The following is an 11,983-nucleotide window of genomic DNA, read 5'->3' on the forward strand; positions in this document are numbered from 1 at the left end:
TTGTCACCTTTTTGAATAAAAATGAAACAAAAATGGAGCTGTTGTCATATCAAAACCATCCACAGAATTGCTGTTTTGCTGAGTCGGCATGTCTGGGAGAAATGGGACGATGGGGAGGAGGAGGAGGAGGGAGGAGCAGTTGTGACTCATTCAGGTGGAGATGACAAAGCATTTTCTCTCCTCTCACACCAATAAAAATAGCTGCAGGTGCTCCCTTTTTTTCTCTTAATTCAATTAAATTTGGTTCAGTGAGGCTTCACTGCCATGAATGAACAATTGGTAAAAACAGAGAGGTACATACTGTAAATATATACAAAATATTTTTATATGGTACATAAGCAGCTGGCGAGTTTAGGTGAGAAATACCCTGAATCAGAAAAAGGAGGAGGGAATCAAGTCTTTGGGACAAGCCGTGTGCTGTGATTACAGATTACGTGACACAAGTCTCACAAGTCATATGATGTGAAAAAAAAATCCTCTTCGCCTCCCGTGCTGAAGCTCTGCTGGTTATGTAACAGTGCTCACAAGCTCAGCATCTAGAAAGGTGTGTCCACAGCAACCTGCCAATCAAAATATGCAAGCAGCAAGCTGGAGGCTGCGCTGAGCATGAGTGAGAATCACCAGGAGAAAGATGGATGACGGGTGGAGGGGTGGTTGAGGCACGGGGTTGCAGCATGACTTGAAAATGCTGCAGCATCCGGTCGTCTCTCTCTCCTCCTCCTCCTCCTCTTCTCTCCATCTCGTGCATAGCGGCTGTTTCCTCCCCCCTCTTTCTCTCAGTCTGCGTGCTGTAGCCCTGCTGTGCGGTCCTCTCAGTCCTCTGTTGTAGCACTGAAGGGAGGAGGAGCCACACACACACATACACATACACACACACACACACACACACACACACACACACTCTGACATCTCACATCATCTCCTCTGCACACTCACCATAAGCACCAGCCAGCCAGCCAGCAAGCTAGCCAGGCCCGTTTGGAGCAGGGGAGCCCAGCCGTCTCGTCACCCAAAATGGATGTACTGATGAAGGGGTTCTCCATGGCCAAGGAGGGGGTGGTGGCCGCTGCAGAGAAGACCAAAGCCGGCATGGAGGAGGCAGCAGCCAAGACCAAGGAAGGGGTGATGTATGTAGGTACGTAACACATTGCACCGAGTTGCAGAAAAAAAAAGGTGCATTTGAGGGGGATGCATTCGTTTTTTGGGTTGCATCATGTGTTTTTGCACCGTTTGAGGTGGGGTCCCATGGGTGTCCGTGTCTGGGACACTTGTACAAAGTATCAGGAATAGAGGGAGGAGGAGGAGGGGGAGGAGAGGGAGAAGGAAGAAGAAGACGGGATGGAGTGAGCACCAGCACGATACTGCTGCAGGACTGGTGCAGGGCAGAGGGTGGGGGTCTGAAAGAGTGAAGGATAGACAGTGTTAGGAGGGGGTTTAGATGGGGAAGGATATGGAAGAAGTTGTAATTGGGCAGTAGGTGGAGGATTGGTGCATATTGGGAAAAAAGGAATAGAGGAGAGAGAGAGAGGAGGAAAGAGGGATTCTGCAGGTGCTGCTTCTATCACCTGTCCTGTTTTACCCACGTTCAGTGGTTTGTGGAGCAGTCTGCAAAGGGACGTCCAGTGATGGATATAATGTCCCAGAGACTCCATTTATCTGCTTTTCTTAATTTTAAGAGTTTACACACAATAGCCTGCCATACTTTTTTTTGGCGTATATTCATAGATAATTTAAGATAAATGCATAAATTCACAATAAACATGCAAATATATGAGGACAGGGCATTTTAAATAGCAAAAATACAACAGGAAATTATAATGTTTAAAGATGCTGCAGATGCTTTTGTTTGCTTTTATAGTGGCTCAAGCAGCTAATGCGTCACATCTCAAGGTTACCCCGAGTAGCAGGCTTTTAGGCCACCGGAGGGGGGAGGGGGGCGCTGTGAAAGTAGGAAGCTGGGTGAGGAGTTAGCAGAGTGGAAGTCTTTGTCGTCATCTGCAGTCCGTTGTCTCCTCACTCCCCCTGGTCGTCACACAGCAGCCTCTTTTACTGATGATGATGAAGGTGGGAAAAAAATGCAGCAAAATGCGTAAAAGAGTCTGTGTCACTGGCTGAAGCGTGGTGGTGGTGGTGGTGGTGGTGGTGGGGGGGTAGATGGGGCAAGGATCACTTGAGCACTGCACCAATTTGATCTCCCATCAACCCCACCCACCCCCCCACTCCACCCTCACCCCATCCATGTGTTGATGCAAGAATGCGTGCGTTTGTGTCGTTGCAGCTGCAGGATTTGCCTGCCAGTGCGTGCTGCTTTGATGACTAACCACCTTCCTCCCCCACAGCTCTTAAAACAACTCCCCCCACCACCCATCCCAGGGAAAGATGGAGGGATGCATGGGGAGAGAGAGAAAAGAGGGAGAGAGAGGGGAGGGATGTTACGTCATGAAAAAAGCTCAGAGCTTCTAGTCTCGTGGCTCCAGTGTGGACAGATGGAGGGACAGAAAGAGAGAGAGTTGGCATGTAGTGATGGAGGGGGATGAGACTCAGGTAAAGGAGAGAGAGGAGGGGGTCACAGTCAACTGAGAGACAGAGAGAAAGGTGAGAGGGGAAAACAGACATGCAGATCACAGGTGGAGGAACAGAAGAGGGGGGCGTGACCGCTGAAGTGAAGAGGGTCGATGGCGCCGATAAAACACTGTATCTGCCTGCAGCAGAGTGCATACGTCAGCGTGTGAGTGTGGGTACACAGTATCCAGGTCTGCACACCCGCTTTCACATACAGTCCAAACCCGGACAGAGAAAAATAACAAAAATACAATAAAAACATCCCACAAGTCACTGAACACAAGCTGCTACAAAACAGCTCCAAAAAAAACGTCTTTCTTACTAAGTTTTAAGACTGAATTCAGTTTCATGTTGTTTTATCAATGGGTTTATTTTGTGGGTATTTATTTCACCGGAGGAGGTTGTAGCTGATTTCCATGGTTTTATGAATGAATAAACTGCACCCTGGAAGCTCTCAAAAATCAGATTTTCCAGTCAGAATTCATCAATAATCTGCAAGAAAAAGGTTCTAATTAGTGCTTTGGGGGTTTTTTTTTTCCTTTTCTACTTTTGCACTGATATTAAAAAATGGTTATGGTCAGTTCTCCAGAAAAGCATTTGTGTGCTTTAGTAAAAATGATTCTAAAAAATAGTTTGGTCTTGTTATTGCCTTACCGCACTTGCTAATTATTTAATTTATGCAGGTTTTTTTTCATTCATTCTTTAATTTTATAGGGTCTTTGCACAAGCTCTCAATGTTACCTGTCCTGCACAGCTTTTTTACATACTGTATATGTGTATATATCTAGTAAATGCATATGCTCATGAATGTCTCAGTGCATATATTATTGGGAAAATATCACCTCTGGTAGGATTTTTCATTAAACATTTTTCATTTCTGACATAGCTGAGCTTTCATCTCATCGGGACTGCCAAAGCACAAATCCTGCAGCCATATTTCTGCACGATTAATATATAATTTCATAACAGCAAAAAGCATTCACACAGTCTAATCCATGCAATCTTCATTTACTGAGGCAAGCTTTCGATCAGGATTATTGTTTACTGTCTGGATTATTTAAAAAATTGCTTTCTTGTTCTTAGTGTTGCGTGTGCATCACCTGGAATTGCATCTGCTTCTGCCCAAACCTTGTTTAATAATTTACATCGAAAAGGAAGGCGAGGAAGATTTATCCATGGGTACAGTTTGTTCTGTGTGATGGTGACAGACAGATCACCACAGGCTCACATACAGATATTCACAGTGACAGTCTGGGGGCTCCCTCTGTTGACCGGGAGAAAGAAGCTGTGTCATTGCAGTGTGTGTCTATGTGTGTGTCGGGCTGTACTGCAGCACTGCTCAGTGCTCAGGCACGTGGCTCATGTAGCACAGGGAGCGTGCAGAGAGATGGAGGGATGCAGGAGACAGAAAGAGGACGGGTGGATGGCAGCATCTGTGTGAAAGAACGAGAAGAGAACAGTCAGCGTGCACCAACTCGTGCTATTCTGCAGGTTTATTCTTCCTTTCCTTCCTTAGTTTCTACCTTCCTCCCATTATTCCCTTTCATCTCTTAGAGCAGATATTTCCCTCCTTCTATCCCTCAATCGGGCAGATTATATAACCACAATTTAATCTGCTTGGGATCATACTATAATGAGCACAGTGGTGGTGAGTGAAGAGGGAAACACAGAGAGCAGCCGCTGTTCACAGGATGTTTTCCACTAAAAAATATTTCCATAAAACACCGCCAAGCCCTATGGAGCTGTTAAACAGTAAATGCTGCGTTCTCAAGCTTCAAATGGAAAGATCATGTAGAATTAAACAATTCAAGCAGAGGAGAAAAGGATCAAGCTCACTTCAAAAAAGCAGTTCTACTCAGAACTAGTGCTTTAAATGTATTTCTAGAGAGAGCTTTGCTGATCCTACACTCTCAGGAAGGAAATGTTAGAGTTTCATGGGGCAACATCAGCAAGGATGCGTATGCTAAATGTGTTAACGTGTTAACTAATGCATTTTTCTCTTACAATAGGAAACTTCACAAACATGAATTTGATTATAATCTCTTTTTGATCCTCAGGCAATAAGACAAAGGAGGGAGTTGTGTCATCAGTAAACACAGGTAAGAAACGCTGCGTATTTGCTCGCCACATTCGTGACCTCAGCGCTCCAGTCACATCAACATCTTAACAAACCATCGGCAGGAGATACAAACATTATTTTTCACCTGTGCAGGGATTTGCATCTTTAGATGTGTTTTCATGATCTGCAGAAATCGTTCCTTTGTGTTGCTCGTTGAAGTTTGTTTTCCTGTATAAAACGGGCTCATTGTTGCCCCTTGTGGCTGCTAGGGGAAAAACCCCACCACAGCTGTGGTTCTCGCCAACTGTTATGTACCAGTGAGTGCTTTCCACCCTCTGGCCTCAGGGGGCAGTAATGTGACAATTATATCACTGAGTGCCACCCCAAGATTTTAATTTTCCCAACTGGTCCCCACTATGAAAACTTTCTGGGGGCACCACTGGTTAAAGTGCAGCACATAAACGCTTCGCTGAGTTTTTCCTATGTAACCATCTGGGAACGTCTCACCACGAGGGACCACAAAAATATATCTGAAGATGCAAACAGTTTTTGCACCAGTTTTTTCAGTGAACAGACTTTGAGCGTGTTGCAGTTGCACTAACCGTCCTCCACTCTGCATTCAGTGGCCAACAGGACCGTGGATCAGACCAACATCGTCGGAGACGCAGTGGTTGCCGGGGCCAACGAAGTCTCACAGGCAACCGTGGAGGGGGTCGAGAATGTCGCTGCGTCGACCGGGCTGGTCAACCAGGTCAGTTACCATGGTAACGGTGGGTTACACAGGTTGCGTTTACACCTGGCAATACCACGTCGTCTTTGGTGATCCGATCACAAGTGGACATCAGAAAGTGGAGCCAGAGCAGCCAGAGGACATCAGAGGAGAAACCAGAGAATAATTTCTTCCTGATATATGATCTAATTTCAGCAGAACCAGTAAATTCATTTAGAAAGTTGTGTTTGTGTGCAATTAACAGTTTTAATGCCAGGTGGGAACACGACCACAGGTCGGCCACTAGATCGAGCTATTTCTCCATATTAATCACATCAGAAAGAAAGAAATCAAACTCCAGTTTCTTCCTTTAACAAAATGATACATCGAAGTAATGCTGAAATTAGCATTAATCCATTGATGGCTTTGCTCTTATTTATTGAGATGCACTTCAAATGGATTAGATCTGCAAACACTGACTATTTTCATTATCAATTAACCTACTGATGTTTCTTATTGATCTTAAAAGCCATCAGTCCAAAAACCAAAGATATTCAGTTTACAATGATATGAAACAGGGAAAATCAGCAATTGAGAAACTGCAACCGAGGAATGTTTTGCATTTTTACTTGATAAATCAACTTGCATGTAAAGATTGACCAATAGTGAATTTTTGGATATTGTGGACATCAATATTTTTTAAATTAAAAAAAAAAAAACAATAAGTATATATTGACCACAGTGTGGTCATTTTAAACAAAAACAAATAAAACACATACTGGAGCACTTGAAGCAGTTCAGCATCCAAGTCGCCTTGGATAAAAGCATCAGTCAAATTTCTTCTCATCAGCCAAAAACATGGAATGAAAGAATGGAAAACTGATGGGAACTGTTGTGTATGTATTTGCACTATAGTAGAAACATGTACTGTTTTTTACCAGGTCTCAAAATATTTTCTATGCATTAAAGCTCTAATGCACTATGCTGTAACACTGCACAGTAACTGGAAGATTTGCCCTGAATATTTCTTTGATTTGCAACCCTCCTTCTGCTCGTATGTTTTGAACTCTGTTGTCAAACCTGTTTGTCACATGTTAGATGCTCTTACATCTAACTTTTGAGTCTTGCATGTCCTCTAATAGTTCTTCTGTCTCGTGTGTTGCCTCTTTTGTTGTAGCACTGTGGCAAAGCTTCTGTCTTGTGTGTTGCTCCGTGTTGCTGTTTTTCTCACCTTTTGTTGTTCATGTTTTTTGTTGTTTCCCTGATAGGAGGAGCCTGTATACGAGGTGCCTATTGGACAGAGCAGTGTGGGGGTCATAGGTCATGCTGGGGTGGGCTGGGGTGAAGGAGAGACAGAGAGGGGATACTCTGCATGCCACATGCACCAGAGTTACCTCTTTATTAGCACTGCCTGTACACGCTAATCCAATAAACCTGCAATAAGTCTGCAGAATCATGAGGTAGGACTTAATGCAGGACTGTGGTATTGGACTACAATAAATGGCATACGTGACCCAATGAACTGGTAACTCAGTGTATATTAGCTAAACACCCACTAAGTGAGCATCAAGAGGGGAAGGAAACAAATTAAAATGGACAAATTCATGCAGTATTTGGGGCTTGAATCAAATTGACAAACTGTATAACAGCATGAAAACACACAAAGTTTCCTACTCTTCTGCAAACCGTCTTCCTCTGACCTCTCAGACGCTCACTCATTTGTGTGGTTTAGGCAACGATGATACTAAAATGATGCATTTCTAACCATGTAGCTCCTCCTGTAGCATTCAATGACATACAAGCTCACAGGCACATCTCCAGCACGCCAGATAAGCCAGTGAATATATTCATGGCATGCCCCAAAATAACTTCATGCACTGCTCAGGCAGAACAAGGCCTGTGCACCTGGAGCCTCTTACATGCTGTAAAGCTCTAATCGAACTAACTGACCCCCCCCCCCGGAAATAGCCTAAGCATGATAATAAGAGATGAGTTGACCCTGCAGCATGGTCTATGTAGCCTTAAATGCTTTCTTAAATCATAGCTGGAGGAAAACAAAAGCTAGACAGCCATTGGTGCTTGAGGCCCCCCTTCCTGCTATCACCTCATTCTTTCATCCTCTCAGACACACCCCACCTCTTCTTTTGTGTCTAATTTATTCTCACTCTTCTTGTCCGCACCTGCAGGGAGAATATGGAGGAATGGAGCAGGGTGGGGAAGGAGGAGAGGTAAGAAAACCAGAGTTTCACTGGGCTTAAAGCCATAACATTCCATTAGTTTGAACAAAGCTTTCACTTTTGATATTGAAGCACATTTTGTGGCCTCGTGACTTGCCAGAGCTACAGAAGATTTCACACAGGTGTTTTCACACACTGATTAGTCGTCATGACCAGTGGTGGAAGTATTCAGATGCTTTACTTAAAAAATACTTCATTACGAGTGCAAGCATTCAGAATACTGCTCAAGTGAAGGCACAGAAGTATTATCAGGAAAATATACTTCAAGAAAGTACTACTACTGCAGAAAATGGCCTCTTTTTATCTGATGACATTATTAGATTCTTAATACTGATGAATTAATGCATGAGTAGCGTTTTACTGTTACAGCCCGTGGAGCTACTTTTATCTACAGGTATTTTTTAAGTCCAGTGGTTGCCAACCTCGGGGTCAGGCCCCTCCTAAGGGTCACAAGATAAATCTGAGGGGATCAGGAAAGAAGAAAAAACAAGAGCCTGTAACACAAATTTATGTTCAAGTTTTTTTTGTGTGTGTGTGAAATAATGGATGATTTGACCTCTTTAATAATTTAAGTGAAACTATCTTCAAATTTCCCTTTGGTGGCATTTAAAACAACCCAAATACATCTGAAACGGGATTGGGGCCCCAGCCAGAAACTTTTTTATAAGAGGTCACAAGCCAAAAAGGTTGGGAGTCACTAATGTAGCATAATGTGGAAATATTCAAGTAAAGCACGGGTACCCTGAAACTGCACTTAAGCACAGTACTTGCGTAAATGCACTTAGTTACTTTCCACCACTGCTCATGATTAACAAGCTGCTCTTGATGCTTAAAGTCAAAATAAAATTAAAAAGATTATTTAACCCTTTTAAATCGCATGCCCGGTTATTCTGTCCATCTATATAAAATATATGCAAAAAACAAACAAAAAAATCCATGTCTTTGTATCCTTAATTTTATTAGTTTATTAGTATTAATTTTCTGCTCACTTGCTTCAACCAATAACATCATGACTTCCACCCACCAAACAATCGTCAACTTTTAGCAGCACAGAGCTAAGACTCATCAGCTAGCTAGCTAGCTAGCAGCAGCAGCTTGCTGCGTCGTTGTATCTTCTAGTGTTTGTCCCGTAAAACGTCCTCCATTTCTCCAAAATAGTATGTTAATGGCCCACTGGCTAGAATTACTTCACTTTGAGGAAAGTGTCTGTGACAGTTCCAAATTACACACAAGGATATTTACAGTGGACTGTTTGAGGGGTAAGTTTAGCTGCTGCGCTAACGGGGGTGGTGAAGGTGTCGAAGAAGCCGGGTCGTCCTCTATGATTTAATAGGTTGTTTGCGTAAGACGTCACGTCGCTATTTGGTTGTGGCGAGAACTACAGAAGGAGAGCAGGAAGTGATTTTCTGCACAGGAAGCACTATAACACACACTCACAATGCTGATGCTTTGCTTTGTTTACTGTTGCTCTAATTGCTCAAACCAAGAAATGAGGACGTTTTATCGAGTACCAAAAGTTGTTGTTCGTGAGGGTGAAAAATGCAAGAAATTGACCGAAAAATGCAGGCAAAAATGGCGGAGCTGAGTCGGACAATAGTGGAAATTGAGTAATATTAGCTATTGTTTTAAATCTATGGTGATTTAAAGTAATAGCTACAAGCAACACAACAAAAAAAAACTACTCACCCAAAAACCAAACGACAGTCACTCTGGAACACCTCGGTACCGAGGTCGTGGACCGAACCACTAACAAAAAAGTTGTATGCTTCTATACTGCTTTTTTTTTGCGGTTTTCACTTCCTGCCCTCCATCTAAATTTAACATCACGTGACTGCAAACAACGTATGGAGGCTAGTTTCCAGCTCTGAGTCACTGGGATGCTCACTGTTTGTTATGACTCCCACATGTTTCACTGTTTTAAATCAAATTCCTCCCAAAGTTGGAAGATAAGATATTTCTTCATTGATACCCTGCCGAGAAAATTAGGGTGTTGTTTGCATCAAGCAATAATAGCAGTAATAATAAGAGAAAATAAAAAAAAATCCAAAATAAAAGTCAACTATATATATATACTGTACATTTTATACAAAAAGACTACAAAAATACATTGCCAAAGGAAAATTTTGAAAAAAAAGGCATATGGTAGGGTATACCATATGCAATCTTTAAGAACAGTGTTTTGCACAATAGAAAAAATATGCACATAGCTTTAATAGGTTAAGAAAATAAAAATGTAACATTGCACGTCTCCACTGTCAGAAATATGTCCAATACGGAAGCGAGATACTCTGCCTAATCTGGACTTTAATATCTGGGAAGTGCCCCTTTAACTTGAAAGGGCCTGTTCGTCATAACATTGTGATTTTGCTTCTTTTGAGTAAAGGATCTAACTACTGACATGGGTTTCTATCTTTGTTTCCTTCCTTGCTTCCAGGGGTATTAGTCGCCTTCAGGATCTCCCCTCCCATGCTCTCCGGCGGCCCCTCGCTCCCCTCGCCTCGCTGTACCAGACTCCAGATGTTCCACATATTTTTTTGTGACTTTTCAGAGCCAAAATCAACTAAAACAGACTCTTCCGGATGCCGCACCTCAGCCCTTCTGCCTCGTCACCGCCCCGCCCCCCCAGCAGCCACCTGTCCTCACCCCTTCTCCGCCCCCCGACTCTCTGCAGCCTGTAGCTTTTCCTCCACCGCCCGACACACCCTCGCCCCACCTGTGTGTTAGTGTCGTCCTGATATGAACCCTGGTGTCCTTACTGCCCCCACGCCTACCAACCTTTAGGGAAACCTCACACACAAACACACGCGTGCACACACACACACACTCACACACACACAAAAAGAGATACACCTTCATTCCACACATGCATGAAACACACACACACACATGCAGTACATACAGTCAATGCCAGCACAGACGCACACACTGGGCAAACATTTCGGGTGTGTACATACAGTCAAGCCTCTGCAGTCCACAACAATAGCTCACAGCGTGTGTGAGGCAGGGTGTGTGATCGGCTGTTCGCGTGCCTGTGACAGCTTATATATATGTGCGTGTGTGTGCATGTGTAGCTGCTGGCGAGTAGAATAAACCTCCAGAGGCTTGTGCAGGGAATCGTGCATCGAGGACAGATATCACTCTGTTGTGTGTGCAGTAGTTAGTTAGCTACAATAGACTGCATGATCAGATGTGTAGAATGACTCGTCTCGTGCTGTAACTGTAGAGTAGCTGTTCTGTGTAGCTTCGTATGGCTTAGTGTGTGTTTCGCCTCCACGTTTAGTAAACAGGGTTATTACAGTGTCTCCATAACAAGAGAGAACACAACAGTCAATAACTGTTAATCAGATCTGCTTGGATTCACAAAAAAGTCTTGGGTGAGAATATTCCCCCTCAGTGCAAACATCTCATAGCTTCAATAATGAGTTCCAACAGAAAATATGTCAGACACAAGGGAATAAAATGATTTTTTTTAAAGCTACTTAAGGGGAAATTTAAAAGGAAAACTGGGTCTTAGGGGTTAAAAAAGCTTAATTTAAGGAGGAAATATGAGCAGCTAATCACCTTGTTATTGTGTAGTCGCTTTGTAGTGTTTGTGACACTGGTTTGCATGCCATTGGGAGTAAGTTATTCAGATTTCTGTGCTGAGGGAATGAGGCCACACAGCTTGAATTCTGGGATATGCTGTTTGTTAGGGGATATTTTCTGTAGCCCATCGACCGTCTCAGCCAATCACAGGATCCTCTTCGCCTCTCTGTCAGTGTGATGCCACCGCTCGCTGCTCGTCTGCCTCAGTGTGTGTGTCTGTATGCACTCTATGTGTGTGTGTGTATATATGTGTGTGTTAACATAGAACCGGTTCAGCCAGCAAAGTGTGTGTGTGTGCGTGTGTGTGTGTTTGTGTCTGGAGCAGGTTTGTGTGTTTTTACTTTGAGGCCAATGGAAACTGATGACTGCATGTTGCCTTATCAAGCAATCTGACATTCACACACACACACACACACACACACAGACTACACACTACACCACACTTGTACTAACACACACACACACACACGCAGCACACTCGAAACGACACACAATCACAAACCCCACTTAAAACACACAAATCGCACACCATGTTTAAGTTGGCATCAAAGCAGACTCGCTGATTTTATAAACAGTACCAGTGAAATTAAAAAGGTTTTGTTGAAATCCAGCAACTGTGTCTAGAGTTTCTTTGAAGAGGTGCAACACCGAGTGATGGGTGAACACTGCAGGTACCAGTCAGAACACAGTCAGGAACACACTGACCCACCGAGGGGCCACAGGGCAGAAATGAGCTGTGGATCCCTGCTGAATTTGCTTGTGCACTAGAAGACAAATAGACCATATGCAGACACAGACTGTGTTTGCTAGTGACTTCTTCTGTATGAAAAC

General features: G+C 43.5%; 1 protein-coding gene across 2 annotated transcripts; it reads left to right on the forward strand.

The window, feature by feature from the left end:
* The first annotated feature begins 894 nt into the window (after positions 1-894).
* sncgb (synuclein, gamma b (breast cancer-specific protein 1)) lies at positions 895-11,762 on the forward strand. Of its 2 annotated transcripts, XM_041962908.1 has the most exons (6): positions 895-1,135; positions 4,620-4,661; positions 5,245-5,372; positions 6,599-6,616; positions 7,517-7,558; positions 10,002-11,762. In XM_041962908.1, the coding sequence occupies exons 1-6, from the start codon at positions 1,015-1,017 to the stop codon at positions 10,008-10,010; spliced, it is 360 nt and encodes a 119-aa protein (XP_041818842.1). In that variant the 5' UTR covers positions 895-1,014; the 3' UTR covers positions 10,011-11,762. The 2 variants fall into 2 exon arrangements, with proteins under 2 accessions (XP_041818842.1, XP_041818843.1); XM_041962909.1 differs by lacking the exon at positions 6,599-6,616.
* The last annotated feature ends 221 nt before the right edge of the window (positions 11,763-11,983 follow it).

Source organism: Chelmon rostratus, chromosome 21 (genome assembly GCF_017976325.1).
Source record: "Chelmon rostratus isolate fCheRos1 chromosome 21, fCheRos1.pri, whole genome shotgun sequence".
NCBI classification, from domain to species: Eukaryota; Metazoa; Chordata; class Actinopteri; order Chaetodontiformes; family Chaetodontidae; genus Chelmon; species Chelmon rostratus.

Coding starts and splice junctions, on each gene's coding strand:
- sncgb (XM_041962908.1), top strand. CDS start 1,015: ATGGATGTACTGATGAAGGGGTTCTCCATGGCCAAGGAGGGGGTGGTG. Junction 1,136..4,619: donor GGAAGGGGTGATGTATGTAG/GTACGTAACACA, acceptor TTTGATCCTCAG/GCAATAAGACAAAGGAGGGA. Junction 4,662..5,244: donor TGTGTCATCAGTAAACACAG/GTAAGAAACGCT, acceptor CTCTGCATTCAG/TGGCCAACAGGACCGTGGAT.